Source organism: Solanum lycopersicum, chromosome 12 (genome assembly GCF_036512215.1).
Source record: "Solanum lycopersicum chromosome 12, SLM_r2.1".
Taxonomy (NCBI): Eukaryota; Viridiplantae; Streptophyta; class Magnoliopsida; order Solanales; family Solanaceae; genus Solanum; species Solanum lycopersicum.
Genome location: NC_090811.1, coordinates 4538693 through 4556921, shown reverse-complemented (window position 1 = coordinate 4556921; position 18229 = coordinate 4538693). Strand labels below are relative to the sequence as shown.

The following is an 18229-nucleotide window of genomic DNA, read 5'->3' as shown; positions in this document are numbered from 1 at the left end:
CGAGCGAGATATTTGGGAGAGAGGCGCCTGGCAATTTTTTGCAAACGTTTGCTATGAAGCACAATTAAATCAAACCCTAGCTACTCCATTTATTTTAGATTATTAGTTTGCTATGATATACAATTTTTATCGGAATATCGGAGATTTGATTTTATAATCGTAAAAAGTTTTTATTTTTTAAATAAAATATAAAAGATCTGAACAAAATATCTGTTTAATTTTTAATAAGAGATTATTTCCGTCAAACTATAAGAGTTTGGTCAAGATTTTGGAAAGTTAAAAGGGTTCTTTTTGGAGTTTTTATTTAGAAAACTTAAGGTGTTTTGACTATATTTTAGAAATAAAATAAGTATTTTTGAATGGTTGGAGATTACTATCCATTAATGGGAAAAGGGTCTGATATACCTCTCAACTTTGTCATTTAGAGCTGATATACCCCTTGTTATGAAAGTGGCTCATATATACCCCTACTTGTAAACAAATGACTCACATATACCTTTTTCCTCTAACGGAAATGAAAAAAAAATTAATTTTAATCTAAATTTTTATTATTTTTTTCTAAAAAATATAATCTCATATGAGTAAATTTAATCATCGTCAAACATATTTTTTTTTGACTTTTTTTGTTTCAATGACTAATTTATAATTATTATTTTGATAATCAAATTTATTTTTGTTTCACTAATATTCTTGTAAAACTTATTGTAGATGACCAAATTTTTTCTTCGAATACGAAATTAAATTACAATACACACACAAAAAAATAGTTTAATTTTTTTTTAAACTAAGGAATGAAAGAAAAAAACAAAATAAGAATAAGAAACTCAAATAATTATAATAAAAGAATTCAAAAAATAATTTATGTATGAAAAAAATTAAAATATACCTTGAACTTTAATAAAAGAATCATATATACCACTAAATAATTTTTTTAAAAGAATTAGAAGTAATAAATATAAATTTAAAACTAATTTTTCAACTTCCGTTAAATGAAGAGTATATGTGAGCCATTTTGTAATGGCAGGGGTATATGTGAGCCATTTTGTATAACGGTAAGGACATATATGAGCTAACGAGGGATATATCATCTTCAAATGACAAAGTTAAGGGGTATATCAAACCATTTTCCCTTCATTAATTTCCAGAAATTGTTGGTTCAATATTGATAAAAGTAATTTTCAAATGGATTAGTTTAATGTAGTAGTTTTCTTCAAAAGTTTATTTTTCTTCCAAGAAAAAAAAACTTATAATTAGAATCATTTTTCTAAGATACGTCGATTTTTTAAAAGTTTTGTAAAATTAATTATATTTGTGATAAACTTTTTACCTTGATAAAATTTATACATACATGTACTAGTACTATATAAACCAATGAAGATAAAAGAGTTCAAAATTATAGTAAAATCACTTTGGTTATGCTAGATTTTAAATATTCTTACACCGTAATTTCTTTTTTTTAAAAAAAAAAAAAACATGATCCATAACAAAAGTCAAACTTAACGTTTGAGGCTTGCGCTTTTACGTCCAGAACTTACTCCTCAAGTTCGAAAATGTATGACTTCTATTACTCCAGAGTGTTTTTTTATGTAAGGGAACTCTTAAACTATTCAAAAAAATTTAAAAATACCTCTCATTCACCTACTAGGTTAAAAATACCGTTTCATCCACCTTTCTGGTCCCCAATTACCCTTAAACTAACAATCTTTTATTTTTTTAATTATTATTATTATTATTAATTATTATGTGGCATCTTTTTATTGGATAAATTTAAATTTCAACCCGCCAAATTTTTTCTACCCATTTAACCCATATCCACATTCTTTGGCCCAAACCCAATTAAAAAATTATTCAACAATGTCAAAATAAAATTAATGATTGAATCAATTAGTATTTGAATTTGAAATTTACATAATGATATTTGAATTTAGTCATATCAAATATAACTAAAAAGCTCTTCTTGATTGTGTTTGAATTTGATCTTTCTTGTTTCTTCCTTTTGGTTCACACCATGAATTCAATTTTTTTAAGGAGAAATTACACTAGATAGCTCTTCTTAATCGTGATTTAATAGTGGAATTGATATAATTTGACTTGGTCTCGTTTCTTTCTTCCCCTTTTGGTTTACACCCTTTTCAAAAGATTCAATTTTCATGGTTGAGTTACACTAAATGAGTTGTTATTAATTGTGTTTTCATGGTCGCATTGAGAAAACCTGAATTGGGTCTTCTTATTTCTTCCTTTTGGTTCACTCTTTTCAAAGATTTTATTTTACATAGTGGAGTTACACAAAAAAGTTTTATTTGATTGTATTTTAATGATAGCATTGACGAAATTCTAACAAAATCAAGAAGAGCTTTTTAGTTCTAATTAGCATTAAATTCAGTAGTTATCATTGATTGAGGTTGTATATGGTGATGAGAAAGAGAGTAAGTTATTAGGTTGGAATGGTAGAGAAGAAATGTTCAAATATTTTATTTTTGATGAATTTTTAATTTGATTTGGGTAAAAAAAAATGTGGATATGGGTCAAATGGATAGAAAAGTTTTGGTGGGTTGAAATTTAAATTTATCCAATAGAAACATGTCACATAATAATTAATAATAATAATAATAATTAAAAAATAAAAAATTGTTAGTTTTAAGGGTAATTATGGACCAAAAACGAGAATGAAGGGGTATTTTTAACCCAATAGGTGAATGAGGAGTATTTATAAACCTTTTCTAATAGTCCAGGGTTATTTTTGACCCTTTTCCCTTTATGTAATCCGCCTAAAAACTCACCTCAAACACGTTTAAAAACACTGGAATGGATAAAAATGAGACGATGAACGTGAAATGTCACTTGTGAACTTATTTTCCTTTCTTTCATTAGATTAGTCATTAACTTATATTTATTTTCAAACAAACTTTTTTTTTGTAAGAAAAACAAAAAGGAGACAATGAACGTGAAATGTTACTAGAAGAAACTTAATTTCCTTTCTTTCATTAGTTAAGTCCTTATCTTTATTTTCTAACAAACTTATTTTTGTAAGGAAAACATCTTCCAAATACATTTTAGCCATATGTGAAAAAATTGCCATACCAAACTGACATCCATAATGTAAAACTTCTCAAAAGTATTATTTAGTAGAAACTTTTGAAGACCACCCTCTTGCCTTAACTTGTCTTTTTTTTTTTCTTCTTTTTAAATTCAAATTGATTGTCTTAATCTAATAAAAATTGTAGGTGGCACATCAATACTTCGACAATGGAGATCTTAGTAGATTGACTATCTGGCGTTTTATCTTATTGGTGAGAGTTCAACTCTCCCTCCACCTTTAAAACAACACTTAAAACATATATTTAATCCTCTTTTGTGTGGAATACTTAATAGTATTGATATTTACATTTACTTGAATTCCAAAAATGAAATTAAAATCTAGAGCAAGTATTTGCAGCCAACTAGAGTATCTGAAAATTCATTTATGAGACTAGGAGTGTATAAAATCTTCTATCCAAGTAATAATGCCACATGTGCTCTTTTCATTTGACAATATAATCCTTAACTTTATCTGAGAATTCAAGATTTCTTATGTCCACCACAACTTCTCTGTTTTCCATTAGCCCCACACTACACTTGCTGGCCTATACCTTTGTCCCTTATTTTGCTTGCCACCTTGTGTCTACTACTCTTGGAAGCTGAGTGTGTGTTCATCTTCAACACAAGTCAATTGCTCTAATCAGAAAACAAAAGATGGCAACACAGGCATTGATCTCTTCATCATCTATTGCATCCTCAACAGAGGCTGCCAGACAAATTCTAGGAGGAAGACCTTTCCAATCTCAAATCAAGAAGGCTTCCTTTGTTGTAAGGGCTACTGCCACTCCACCTGTTAAGGTAACACCCCTTTCTTCTTCCTTTCCTATGTGAATAACAAGAATATTGACATACATATACATACAATGGTCGTGTAGTTCGAATCAGCATATAGCATTGTTTGCATGTGTTGAGGTTTTCATCCCACTTCATTTACTACTAGGACACCCATGGGTTACATTTGGTTTGTGTGTGTATGGTGTACAACAGTGGAATTTGAGTCAGCTTTGCCTTTTGAGTTTTGACTAGTCCACCAGATACTTGTACTTCAAAGCTTAGGTAGATGAGAGAAGAAAGCATATGGCATCACTCCTCTCATTTGAAGCCTAGAATCTGGGGTTTTCAACTCACTTCATTTACCGTCAAGCTACACCATTGGGTTACATTTGATTTTTATGTATTGATATATTTTTGTGTTGAACAGCAAGGAGCAAATAGGCCTCTCTGGTTTGCCTCCAAGCAGAGCCTTTCATACTTAGATGGCAGGTAAGACTGATGGGACTCTCACTTAACCCTTATATACATTATTTCATAACTTGTGCATGTTGTCTATGCAACTTGTCTGATTACTCAATGAACTTCATTTGTATGTAATCCACAGCCTTCCTGGTGATTATGGATTTGATCCCCTGGGACTGTCAGACCCTGAAGGTACTGGAGGTTTCATTGAACCAAAATGGCTAGCATATGGAGAGGTCATCAATGGAAGATTTGCTATGTTGGGAGTAGTAGGAGCCATTGCGCCCGAGATTCTTGGAAAGGCTGGTCTCATCCCACCAGAGACGGCCCTTCCATGGTTCCAAACAGGAGTGATTCCTCCAGCTGGAACATACAACTATTGGGCAGACGGCTACACACTATTTGTACTGGAGATGGCACTCATGGGATTTGCTGAACACAGAAGATTCCAGGACTGGGCCAAGCCAGGTTCTATGGGTAAACAATACTTTTTGGGACTAGAGAAAGGCTTGGGAGGTTCTGGAGACCCAGCATACCCAGGTGGACCTTTCTTTAACCCTCTCGGGTTCGGAAAAGATGAGAAGTCTATGAAGGACTTAAAGCTAAAGGAGATTAAGAATGGAAGACTAGCTATGTTGGGTATCTTAGGTTACTTCATTCAAGGTTTGGTAACTGGAGTTGGACCTTACCAAAACCTCCTTGACCATTTGGCTGACCCTGCAAACAACAATGTCTTGACCAGCCTCAAGTTCCACTAAACAAGGAGCAAATCACCCTGTTTTAGCTACCCTGATCTGATATGTAAACATTATGTGCAGATATTATTTTGCATATCATTGTAATCAGCTAAAAAGGACATGTCAACAAAAACCTGTTTTTCCTGAGTTTTAGCTGTTAGCTTCCTGCTGCAGTTTCTGCAGCATTCTTTAGGATCATGTGTAAACTCAATTCTCTAAGACAAAAAAAAGAGCAAATACTGGATTAAACATAGCATTAAAAGACGTTAAACTAAATTTGCAGCAGAGAAACATGGATGAAAGCACAAAGGGATGTAACTTCCATGACGAATAGTCAGACCAGTAATAAGTAAACAGCATACTTGTGCAGGCCTCTTAATTATCAGTCTACTATCCTCAGTTGTGTCCAAATCTGACAGGTATTCCATCATAGGGGAAAAAGAAGTCGCTAAACAATACAGACAAAACAAGGACATCATTTGACATTATAAATAAACAATCATGGAAGAATAATCTGTCTGACCAACCAAACAAAATTAACTCGGTGAAGACCTTATTCTATTTCCTTTCTTTTTGATGACCAAGAAATCCAAAATGGCTAGTGGCGTGCAGTTTGGAACTCGGTGGATACTGCCCCTCTCCACTCTTCTAAACTTAATATCATGCTTTGTCGAACCCATGACATGCAACTAATCCACCATCAAGTGTTGCTCTCTTACCACTAGACCAAAACACTAGAGCAATGAAGACCTTATTCTCTTACATTACTGGCTATGATTCAAAATGTAATACAAAACCTCTTCAGTTTAGCTAGCGTATGGAATCACGTTCAGAAGTGCCACCATGAAGACTACAATCAGAAGATCAAAAACTAGAAAGTAGAGGCCTAAAGTACAGTGTCTTAGGTAGTTCTCTCACGATCCTGACATAAATTGTTCATCAAGCAGCATTAGCCAAAGGTTCACTTTCATTTGATGCTTCAAGCCTGCAAGGTTATAACCAATAATACAGGAGTCAAACAATGCAAAAATGAATTATAAGACAAGGCAAGTAGTGATGGCCTAATGGCATCCCATTTGCAGCTCTGAATTAGCTACTTCAAAGAACATGCAGCTCTGAATTAGCTACTTCAAAGAACATGATGAACTCTTCCATCTATCATCTTTTCCTGACATCTTACGACAGAATGTGAAGAAGTAGTAGTACAATAAAAGTTTTGTTACTTCATTTTGGAGTTATTTTTATTAGTATAATGCTTGTGCAATGCCTCGCCAAAAATGACAAGCATTCAAGAAAAACAGATAATTGGCTTTTATAGATGCTTAGCTTTCTAATGACAAATTAGTGTTTGGCACGAGTGCAAACTATTTTAAACCATTCGGTAGATATTATGAAGAAAAAAAATCCAAAAAATATTGTTAAAGCCCCCATGGCCATCTGCTAGACAGTGGTAAGCTCATATATTGGTTAGTTTCAAGAAATAAGCATTGTTTTGTCGGGATCTCTTTCTATGTTGGATCTCTTTCTAGGTGAACTGGTTCAACTCATGGACTGCATGAACGTGCAATCGGAAACAAAATCATTATTTTACTAGAAAGTAAAAGAAGAATGTATTCTAACTAAGCTGAAGTGAAATATGCAGTTAGTGGCAGGAAAGGAGGAAAACACTCATTAACAGAAGAAAAAAACCCACTTTCTGAAGCTTAAATAATATTCCTGCTTGAACTGGCAGGTTTCACAATCATGACATTAAATTCAAGATGGAAATTCAAGGATAACTTTTTCTGACATAATTTAACCAGGAAAAGTAGAAAATTACAGGTCATAAATATGAGTATAATTACCGCTGAAGTCCTTCGCCAACTTCCATTCTTAGAAAGCTTCCTATCTTAACTGGTGAACCAACATCCTTGGACAGATTGCTTAACAATGTCTGCAAGTTTTTCATAGATGAGTCAACTAGTTAGTCATCTATATAAACAACATATGAGAAGGCAATACATGTAAGAAACTATGCAAATTAGAAGCTGCAATGTCGTAGAATCTAAAACATGATTTAGGAACCAACTAAAAAAAATAACATCCTCAGAAATCCACAGCAAAAAAGTAATTTGATGTTTATAACAAGCATTTACTTTCATTTGGAATGGAATAGTCAGACAATTGCCAGGTGGTACCAAGTTATCTTTCTTCCTTCAAGGTGATATGTTAATTTAAGACTTGAACCTTGTACAAATCTCCTAACATATGTTATACAGAAATATATCTAGATAGGACCCAACACAACATAAAAGATACAAATTAAACAAGAGATGAGAATATGCACAAAAGTATGTTTGTAACTTCCAGCCTAGCCATTAACTCCATATGTGCAACAGTAGTTGGGCCAATAACAGTGAAAGTGCTTACAACTCTTTAATTTTCAAAAGATGGGCTCCCAAAAAAACAAATTACACAAACTGGTTTAAGTTGTTAGTTCCACAGATGTAAGAACCTTGTCGAAGAAGAGCTAAAGCCCTAAATCTCGATCAGGTTGAGTGCCTCATGCGCTTAAAAAAAACAATCAAATGCCTGTTCTTTATATTAAAAAAAAAGGTTCATCTATGAGGCTACTATGTTCGCTGCATATTCATCAAAACAATTTGTATGAAATATAAATTCAACTGATAAAGAATCTGGAATAAAAACAAATATGCAGGGATAAGTCAAAGTGATAGGTAACCAACTAAGCATTGCAAAAGGGTGACAAAGAGGACCAACAAGAACTATCCAAAACCAAGCTTCAAGACCCTATTCTGGGCATAGTCATATAGAAGAAGAGCATGTTGATTTAAGAGTAAGAGAAATAAGGGGTCGGTTGGTAGGGTGTATATGAATAATGCTAATTAGAGTGTATTAGTAATGTTTGCATTAATTATACATGATTATTTCACATGCATTGTTTGGTTTGATTTATTAAAAATAGCATGCATTGCATAAAAATATTTATTTACAAAGATACCCTTCACAATTATGGTGAAAAATATGTAAAAAAAGTTGAGGGGCAATGGGTTCTTAACCATGCTAATGCATGCATTAAAATCCTTTGCATTACTAATACCTAAAAATTCATGATATTAGTAATAAACCTTCATACACAATAGAGTGTATAACAAATACTTGCATTAGTTATGCATAGCATGAAAAAGTGTACCAAACAAGGTATTACTAATACACATTTAATAAATGCATTATTTTTGCTAATACACGCTACCAACGACCCCTAAGAGATTGAGGCCTATAACTCTACTGATACCTATTAAAGCTGTGGAGCAGTAGGAGAAAATTATGGATGAACATCTTAGTATATAAACAGACAATTTCTGAACTTTAGTATAAGAAAACCAGATAAATCTGAGTTCGAAATTAAAACTGTATATTAGCATCTGAATCAAAATTTTAAGATGGTTCTTCGGCTTAATCTTATATGGTTCCTTGAGATAACTGACATGCTATTGTATTTTAATTGACTGCAACACAAGTAACAAGTCCGTCAGTGCTTCCTCTGATGCCTTCAATTCATTCTTCTTCATTTTGTCGTTTTGTTGTGGTGTTCTTTTTCTGTAGTTGGTATCAGAAAGTTCGCCTAAACTTGGATAAACTCCATAAAAAGGTGGATCACCCAACAAATGGACCAGCTCAAAGAGAGGAGGAAGGCAGGAACTATGCTTTCAGAGGTGTCAGCCAAAAATTATGACTACGGGGATATTTTTAGTTCCTCTGCTCAGTCATTATTCAATATAGTAATTTTTATTCTCCTATTTTGTATACATACATAGAGACACATAATCTGTCTTCATTCTGCATTTTTAGTCACTAAAACGCATGTACTTAGTTGCATTTTGCACTTAAAGCATCAGCAGACCTTGGACTATGGCAAGAGAGTGACCTTCTAGTGAAAGGGAGTAGAAACAGAAATCTAGCAAAATGGCATCCTAACTAAAAGATTACTTTCTTACCTTCACATTCATTGTGTCATTCACAATAAATTTCTGCTCCATCAAAACCACTTCCTCAAAATACTTGCGCAAACGACCTTCAACCATTTTTTCTACAGCAATCTGAGGCTTCCCAGAACTCTCTGCCTGTAAAGGAAAACATAATTGCTTAGAACTTGAATTTAGTCAATTTACAAAACCTTAAAAGATGATGAAACATGATGAATGCACGCTTCATAATTGATCAAACATATTGGGGTTGATGCTGACGTTGCTGAAACATACTGAAGCGCTGGAATAATCTTCTGGGCCAAACAGTTGATTTAGGACAACTAAAGTAAAACAAAAATGACGAATAAGACATATCATATCCTTGTTAAGTAGAAAGAAACAAAAACTATTAGATTACAAGATAATAATGCTCCAACCACATTCCACCCCAACCTTCAACCCAAAAAAGGAAAAAGAAAAAGAAAAGAAAGAAAGGAACAATGATGTATAACAAACAGTTTATTTCTGAGCACAAGCATCATAAATCAGATTTTACTGGTCTGTTAGTCTTTGATTTCATAAATCCTATATCTTTACATGAACCCATCAGAAACAAGTCATAACTTTGCATTGACAAGTACCTGAGATTTGAGAATCTCGCGTTCATTGCTTAGCGCATCAGAGGAAACATCTTCTTTTGTTAAGAACAATGGCTTTGCAGCAACTACATGCATAGCTAATTCTGATCCAACACGCTGAAGTGCATCTTCTGAGACATTCTTATCTTCTACTTCAAGTGATAAAATTCCGGCAATACGTCCAACACCTGCATATTTTCACAAGCATTAAATCTACTATTACTGCAAAAAAAACAAAATTCCAGTTCTTTTATGACGTGATATAATAATAGCAAAAGCATCCAGAAGATGCATAGAGTACAAAATAAAAGAAGATATTAGCTCCTAAGAAGAACTCAAAAAGTGTATCATAAGACTAGGAAGTTGATAAGATCCAAAAAATGATCAGGGTTATATGCACATCACCAAGTCAGAGAGAAAAGGGGTCATTTTTCATCAGGGAAGAGGAAATTTTTCTACTCAAAAGCACTGGTATGCTTCATTTGTAATTGTTTTTGATAATATTATTTACAAATCTGAATATACAAAAAAAGCAGGTGCAAAATATGCCTTGGATACATCAAGCATCTCATATGAATTCTACCTGGTTGAGGGCTTGTATGTAGATACGTTGATATCACACCAAGAGATGGAGCAGACATTGCAAATCCCCTTCTTAGTTTGACATTCTCCCCCATCATTGCAGCTACTTCAGTTATTGCATTTTGAACACTTTTTTCTCCACTCAATTTAGGGTGATCAAGGTTCAGCTTCAACTCCTGTAGAAACAAAGAATTTAAAGGGTTCTGATCTTTGATAAAGAGGCGGAGCTGCACAAACACAAGAGGATTGAATTGCAATACAAAAACTAGACAGCTGTAGTTGATCAGGATGCTGCTAAATGAAAGCATAAATCAACAGTAAGCAAAACTCCTAACAATGTATCATTAAAAGTAATAGCATACTTGTACAAATATCCAGCAAAATGTTAAAGTGGATACTCTGAGGTCCTAAAACTAGTGCAAATTTATACCATACACGAGAATAGAAAAAGGCATAGATTAGCCTCAAGTGGAGAAAAACTATGAAGATAACTTACCTCCAGATGTCCAATAGGAAAAGCAGCAAAAGACTGTTGTGAGCCCTCAAGCAGCAATGCCAATTTCGCCAATGATAAGGCCTATTCATGATGTATATATAAAATAACACTCCATGAGACAGTATCACATGGGAGGGTAGAGGAATGTCACTACTAAATTTTGCCAAAGAGAAACTTATTCAGAGGACAACAACAACTACAATATATCCACCATGATCCAATAAACGGAGTCCCGAGAGGGTGGGGTGTACGTGGACCTTATCCCTACCTTGGGTAGGGTAGAGAGGTTGTTTCAGAGAAGACCCTCGGCTCGAATAAAGCGTTTATACAACAAGTTTGAAAAATAAAAGAGTAAAAAACTACGAAAACTTATTTAGAGGACCATTAATGTAAATACAATCTCGAAAATCATAAAAATGAGAATTGTCTTGCAAAACCCAAGCTTATTCTCTAGCAAAATATATACCCTCTTTTTGTTTAAATTACATATTATGCATTTCATCCAAGTTGTGCCACAACTAAAATCCACTTCCCTTAAATGGAATATCCTTACTGGATATCACAAGTTTAAAAGAGTCCCACTTTCATGCTTCCCTACATCTAAATAAGGATGACAGAAATCTAGCACTGCACCACACCCATTTATCATAATAATCCATATTCCAAACTCCAAATTAATAAACTATTCCAAGTTAAAGTTTCCTATAAAAACTGGGTATATTCAAACTTAACATTCAATTTGACTCTGGAAAGTATTTATTATACAATAAGTATCTAGTGCAGCTTTGGTTTTTCATCTTCATCCAGATTCAGTAACACCGTTCTATAGAACTTTGTCTCAAAATTTACTGTAACCAGAAAAGAAGTACACTAACCAAGTATTGAAAAATTTCATTCCTTGCAACAAAGTCTGTTTCACAGTTTAGTTCAATCACAGCTGCCTTCCTTTCATTCTGTGCCAAGGCAAGCAACCCTTCAGCAGCAGTTCGAGAAGATTTCTTTGATGCAAGAACTATTCCTCTTTTTCTTAGGTCTTTCTGAGCAGCCTCTGCATTGAAGAGATATTATCACTTCATTCTATGCCAAGAATGGCAATGAATAATAGAAAGTTGAGTAAGGAAAAAGCAAATGAGTTGCACACTTGCCGATATCCCAATTGCTAGTGACAAGAGCAGCTTTGACTTCTTTTATGGGAGCACTTGTTCTTTCTCTCAGCTGTTTTATTAAGTTCATCTGCTCAGAAGAGGAAATCTCGGCTGAATATCTCCTAATAGAGACTGCACATGATCTAGGTCCATTCCCATGTTGGTGAAAATATCCTCCAGACTTAGCAATGGAATTTCCATAACGTGTCAAAGTAGAGTAGTCATGTCCACTACATATAGAACTATTTAAACTCTTGTATATGATTGCAATAGGGCGTTTTACACCACGATAAAACACCATCTTCCAGTTAGAATGTGATCTGAAAATTAAGGAACATGGATATCCTCAGTGTATGCATGATGATCTTAAAGTGTCTGAAGACCTATTTATTTGTATCCAATAACATAAATACGCACACACAAAGAACACTGAAGTTCAGTTGTTAGAAGATTTACAACTGAGGATTCAGGATTCCATCGAAAAGGAAAATTATATGCAGAAACAACGGAGAAAGAGGGGAAGAGACCTAAAAGAAAACACAGGTGGGAAGAGAGAAGACTAAGATCCATGGTAAAGTTTGAGGCATAATGTGAATAACTGCAACTATAAGGTGGATCTTTATTGCTGCTGCAGAAGTACATTCTACTTGCATAACCTGAAATTAGCTTAATTCTGTTTCCTGTGCATAGTTATTTAATACAGGATATCCTTCCAATAAGATGAAACAGTTAATTAATCTATGATACTTATATTATAAAAACTGAAGCAATTTAATAAATTCTGATACTTCCAGCCGAAGTGCTAGGGCACTTTAGTCCATCTTATAGTCACTGAAAAGTGCATTCTCCCTTTGTACTTCTACTTCCAGACCGTGTTATTAAATTGCAATGAATATCTCCAAAGGTGGTATCACATTTCCTTGAGCATGAGTAACAACAATGTTTGTTGACCATGAGGGAATTAAACATACAACTTTTTGATGAGTTAAGAATCTAACATAATTAACAAGATGATGCATGACCTTGAAGCAAAAGATAATTATAACGACATTCGTGCAGTTTAGAGGCCATTAGATAGAAGTGCTTCCTTTATGATCCAATCATTCTACATCACATAATTACAAGACATGGCAGTAAATTGGAATTTTTCCATTGAACTCATAACACCAAGTGGGAGAGTGCTAGCAATTGGAAATGCCCAAAATTTCAGGAAACCATCAAAGGCAAAGAAAGAAACTAGGATATCTTAAGAGAGCAGATCACCTCTGTCAAACTGAACCTAATATAACTAAATTCTATCTAGAAAAAAATAGCTTTTTTTATGACCGCGGTGTCCAAGCCAGATTTTTGTCACCTCCCACCAGCAACAAGTAACTCCGTCTATCAAAGCTAAGGCGGATGGGAAGTAATCACCTAGTTTTTTGTCACTGCTAGGATTTAAACAAGAGCACACACCATTCTCAGCCCAATTCATTGACCACTATACCACACCTTGGTCTAGAAAAAACATCATTTAAAAGAGGTAAAAACAAATGCAGGAAAACTGAAAGACACATAGGACTTAGGAGCTCCCCGGGCATGGAAGTTCCTCGAACACTTAATGTGCTGAAGTTATCTATTCATAACTTGATCAAGTCCATGTTATAGCTGATTAACTCCATAAATTCAAAAATAAAAAGAAATAGGTATACACAAACATGTTTAAACAAGTGGAGTAAACTAATTTTGGCTAAAGCACACTTTTTTACTTACATTTTGGGGGAAAATTCTAAACAAATTAAATCCACCAATTCTTTCAACTCATTTTCTAGTTAACAAATATGAATTTAAACCACTAGAGGATTAATTTAATGAACTAAAAGAACGAATTCTCATTGTTTGCGGAAGATTTGGTATTGCAGTACGAACAGTGAATTGAAGGCTGTTTGTGCAAATTGGTAAAAGCTTGGTGCTAAGAAGGTTACCTGTGATGCTAATCAGGAGGAATTTCGGCCGGAGATCAGTCGCCGCCCGTAACTGAGTTCGTCTTGGTGGCAAGCTGGCTGCTACTATTGCTCTTCTGTGGGGTTTTAAGGGTTTACCTTCTTTTTCATTAGACTGGTGATTAAGAGGGGCAAATATGTCTAGTAAATTTTGTGATTTAAAATTAATATGTGTATATCGTTTACTAGAAAAAAAGTATTATAAATGTTATAAAAAAATCTCCGAATATTATATAAGAAGAAGATAAGAAGTATTACATAGACGAGAATATTTTTCTTATTCAAGTTTATGTAAGTTTCATATGTATATCATGTGATAGTGAATGAACAACCCATTTATAGAGCGAGAAATCACTCCAAAAGTCACCATATTAAGTATCATAATAAATAGATACATTCTTATCCAAAAAGGTTCATGAAACCTAGTGAATATGAATGATTATTTATGTACTAACTTTATGGACTATTCACATATTCAATTGATTTATAACACTCCCCCCCCTTTGATGTCCATAGATATTGTGCCTCGTTAAAATCTTACTAGAGAAAACCCTGTGGGAAAAAATTCTAGTGAAGGAAAAAGAGTACACATATCTTTTAATACGCATTATTTTCTGCCTCATTAAAAACCTTTCTAGGAAAACCCAGTGGGACAAAACCTAGACTAAGAAAAAAAGAGTACAGTGCGTATTTTACTCCCCCTGATAAAAATCACGATTCAGATGGTTAAGTTTCCGCATTTCAATTTTGTGAAACATCTTCTCAAGAGTTGAGGCCGGTAAAGCTTTGGTAAATAAATCTGCTTGATTATCACTCGGACAAATTTATCGCACATCAATATCACCATTCTTCTAGAGATTATGTGTGAAGAATAATTTTGGTGAAATGTGTTTCGTTCTATCTCCTTTTATAAAGCCTTCTTTTAATTGAGTTATGCATGCAACATTGTCTTCAAAGAGCATTGTGGGTATCTTGACGTCACACTTCAAACCACATCTTTCATTGATAAAATGTATTACTGATCTTAACCATACACATTCTCTACTTGCTTCATAAATGACTATTATCTCAGCATGATTTGAAGAAGTAGTGACAATAGACTGCTTCGTAGATCGCGATGATATAGTAGTACCTCCGTATGTAAACAGATAGCCTATTTGTGATCGAGATTTATATAGGTCAGATAAATAACCTGCATCTGCATGACCAACAAGATCTGCACTATCTTTGTTAGTATAAAACAGACTCATATCACTAGTTCCCATTTAGATATTGCAATATATGTTTAACTCCATTCAAATGTCTTCGTGTAGGGGAATAACTATATCTTGCTAACAAATTAACAGAAAATGCTATGTTACGTCTCGTAGCGTTAGAAAGATACATAAGTGCCCCAATTGCACTAAGATAAGGTACTTCTGGACCAAGAGGTTCCTTATTCTTTTCTTGAGGTAGGAATGGATCCTTACTCACTTCAAGTGATTGAACAACCATTGAAGTACTTAATGGGTATGCTTTGCTCATGTAAAATCGTTTCAAGATTTTTGTAGTATAGGCAGATTGATGGATGAAGACCCCGTCTACTAAATATTCTATTTGTTGTCCAAGACAAATTTTTGTCTTTCCAAGGTCTTTCATCTCAAATTCTTTCTTTAGATATTCAATTGCCTTTTGAACCTCTTCTGGAGTTCCAATGAGATTAGTGCCATCAACATAAACAGCAAGAATAACAAACTCCAATGTTGTTTTCTTAATAAATATACAAGGACAAATGACATCGTTTATATAACCGTGTTTTATCAAGTACTCACTAAGGCAATTATACCACACGCGCCCTGATTGTTTTAAGCCATATAATGACTTTTGTAATCTGATTGTATACATTTTCCGAGATTTTGAACTACATGCTTCAGGCATTTTAAGTCCTTTCGGAACTTTCATATAAATTTCATTATCAAGTGAACCGTAAAGGTAAGCTGTAACCATATTTTTAGATGAATTTCAAGATTTTCATGTACAGTTAAATCGATGAGATATCGAAAAGTTATTGCATCCATAACAGGTGAATATGTTTCTTCATAGTCGACACCGGGTCGTTGAGAGAATCCTTGTGCAACAAGGCGTGCCTTGTATCTTACAATCTCATTTCTTTTTCGTACAAAGACCCATTTATAGCCAATTGATTCAACATCACTAGGCGTTTGGACTACTGGCCCCAAAACCTCACGCTTAGCAAGTGAACTTAATTCTGATTGAATTGCTTCTTGCCATTTTTGTTGAATCACATCTTTGTCGACATTCTTCGACAGATAGAGGTTCAAGATCCTCATTTCATTGCATAATGTTAAGTGCAACATCATATGTGAAAACATTATTCAGTATGATTTTTGATCGATCTAAACTTATTCCATCACCTGTAGAACTTATTGAGAGTTCTTCATTTACTTGAGTCTCGGGTTCACTGATCTTTTCAGGAATATCAAGATTAATCAGATCTTGAATTTCTTCGTGAGATTCTTTTGTAGTGTCATTTTTTGTACTTCTTTTTCTAGAATTTTTATCTTTTGAACCCAATGGTCTACCACGCTTCAGGCATATTTGTGATTTAAAAGCTATGACACTTGTAGATGGTCCTTTTGGGATGTTGATTCGGATAGGCACATTTACTGCATGAATATGTGACTTTGTTATCCTTTTTGAATCAGTGCGTCTACATTTGATTTACTATGTTTTGCAAATAGATGATCTTTTGGACCTCTTGTTCACACAGAGGGAGCGTGGATCAAAATGAGACAATGATGAAACTTTTCATGCAATTTCACTTTTAAGTTTATTTTTCTCTCCCCCTAATTGCGAAAAATTTGTTTTATCAAATCGACAATCTGTAAATCTTGCAGTGAATAAATCTCCTGTCAATGGCTCAGGGTAGAGAATTATGGAGGGTGAATCAAACCCAACTTATATGCCTAACCTTCTTTGAGGGACCATCTTGGTGCGCTGAGGTGGTGTTATAGACACATATACAACACATCCAAAAAGTTCGAAGATGAGCAATATTTGGTTCATGGCCAAATACCAATTGTGATGGGGAGTATTTATTATAATGAGTCGGTCTGAGACAAACAAGTGATGCTGCATGTAAGATAGCATGACCCAAAACAGTAGTAGGCAAGTCATTTTTCATAAGTAGAGGTTTTGCTATCAATTGTAAGCTCTTAATAAATGACTCAGCAAGGCCATTTTAAGTATGAACATGAGCTACATGATGTTCAACTTTTATCCTTACCGATACGCAATAAGCATCAAAAGCTTGTGATGTGAATTCGCCAGCATTGTCAAGGCGAATTGTCTTAATGGGATAATCTGGAAATTGCACTCTTGATCGTATCATCTGTGCCAATAATTTTGCAAACGCCAGGTTGCGAGATGATAAGAGGCACTCATGAGACCATCTTGAAGATGCGTCTATTAGGACCATAAAATATCTAAACGACCCGCTAAATGGGTGAATAGGTCCACAAATATCCCCATGTATTCGTTCTAAAAATTGAGGGGATTCAATGTTAACCTTCATTGGTGATGGCCTAGTAATCAATTCGCCTTGGCAACAAGCAACACACGAAAACTCATCATTTGTAAGAATCTTCAGGTTCTTGAATGAATGTTCATTTGAGTTTTCAATGATTCGTCTCATCATTATTGATCCAGGATGACCTATTCGGTCATGCCAAAGCACAAAAGTCTTTAAGTCAGTAAACTTCTGGTTTTCGATAGAGTGTGCTTCAATCCTACTTATTTTTGCATAATACAGGCCAAATGATAAAGTTGATAATTTCTCCAACACATATTTCTAATCTGAGACAATCTTGGTAATAGCAAGGTATTCAACATTCATTTCATTTATTGTCTCAACATGATATCCATTTTGACGAATATCTTTAAAACTTAATAGGTTTCTTGAAAATTTAGAAGAGAACAAAGCATCTTCTATGACAAGTTTTGTCCCCTTAGGAAGAAATATAGTATCTCTTTCAGAGCCTTCTATCAAATTTGAATTACCAGAAATTGTAGTAACATTTGCTTTTCTTCTAAGCAAGTAGGAGAAGTATTTCTCATCTTTGAATATGGCGTGCATTGTTCCACTATCAATTACACAAATATCTTCATGATTGATCATTGGGGTATCCATTACTCTTCAAGATAAAAGATATAAAAGAAATAAACATTATAATATTATTACTAAACAAAAACATTACACAACCTTTTAGTTATTTACAAGTCTAGAAAAACATATTCATACTAGTTCATATAAACGACGAAAATGAAATATATTTACATTATCACAGACCTATCACCTATCAGGTGAT

At 33.9% G+C, this 18229-nt stretch overlaps 2 protein-coding genes across 3 annotated transcripts; one reads left to right on the top strand and one right to left on the bottom strand.

Moving 5' to 3' along the window:
• The first annotated feature begins 3570 nt into the window (after positions 1 to 3570).
• On the top strand, positions 3571 to 5198 carry LOC101265617 (chlorophyll a-b binding protein 8, chloroplastic-like). The gene is made up of 3 exons (XM_004251778.5): positions 3571 to 3876; positions 4280 to 4341; positions 4457 to 5198. The coding sequence occupies exons 1-3, from the start codon at positions 3733 to 3735 to the stop codon at positions 5070 to 5072; spliced, it is 822 nt and encodes a 273-aa protein (XP_004251826.1). The 5' UTR covers positions 3571 to 3732; the 3' UTR covers positions 5073 to 5198.
• A 152-nt stretch (positions 5199 to 5350) lies between these two features.
• On the bottom strand, positions 5351 to 13991 carry ER49 (ethylene-responsive elongation factor EF-Ts precursor). Of its 2 annotated transcripts, none has more exons than XM_069291843.1 (9): positions 13845 to 13991; positions 11881 to 12200; positions 11611 to 11783; positions 10736 to 10816; positions 10241 to 10415; positions 9661 to 9845; positions 9050 to 9175; positions 6871 to 6984; positions 5351 to 6036 (listed from the first exon to the last, which is right to left on the bottom strand). In XM_069291843.1, the coding sequence occupies exons 2-8, from the start codon at positions 12179 to 12181 to the stop codon at positions 6892 to 6894; spliced, it is 1134 nt and encodes a 377-aa protein (XP_069147944.1). In that variant the 5' UTR covers positions 12182 to 12200; positions 13845 to 13991; the 3' UTR covers positions 5351 to 6036; positions 6871 to 6891. The 2 variants fall into 2 exon arrangements, with proteins under 2 accessions (XP_069147944.1, NP_001234645.1); NM_001247716.2 differs by having other exon boundaries at positions 5462 to 6036; positions 6896 to 6984; positions 13845 to 13871.
• Positions 13992 to 18229: the final 4238 nt, after the last annotated feature.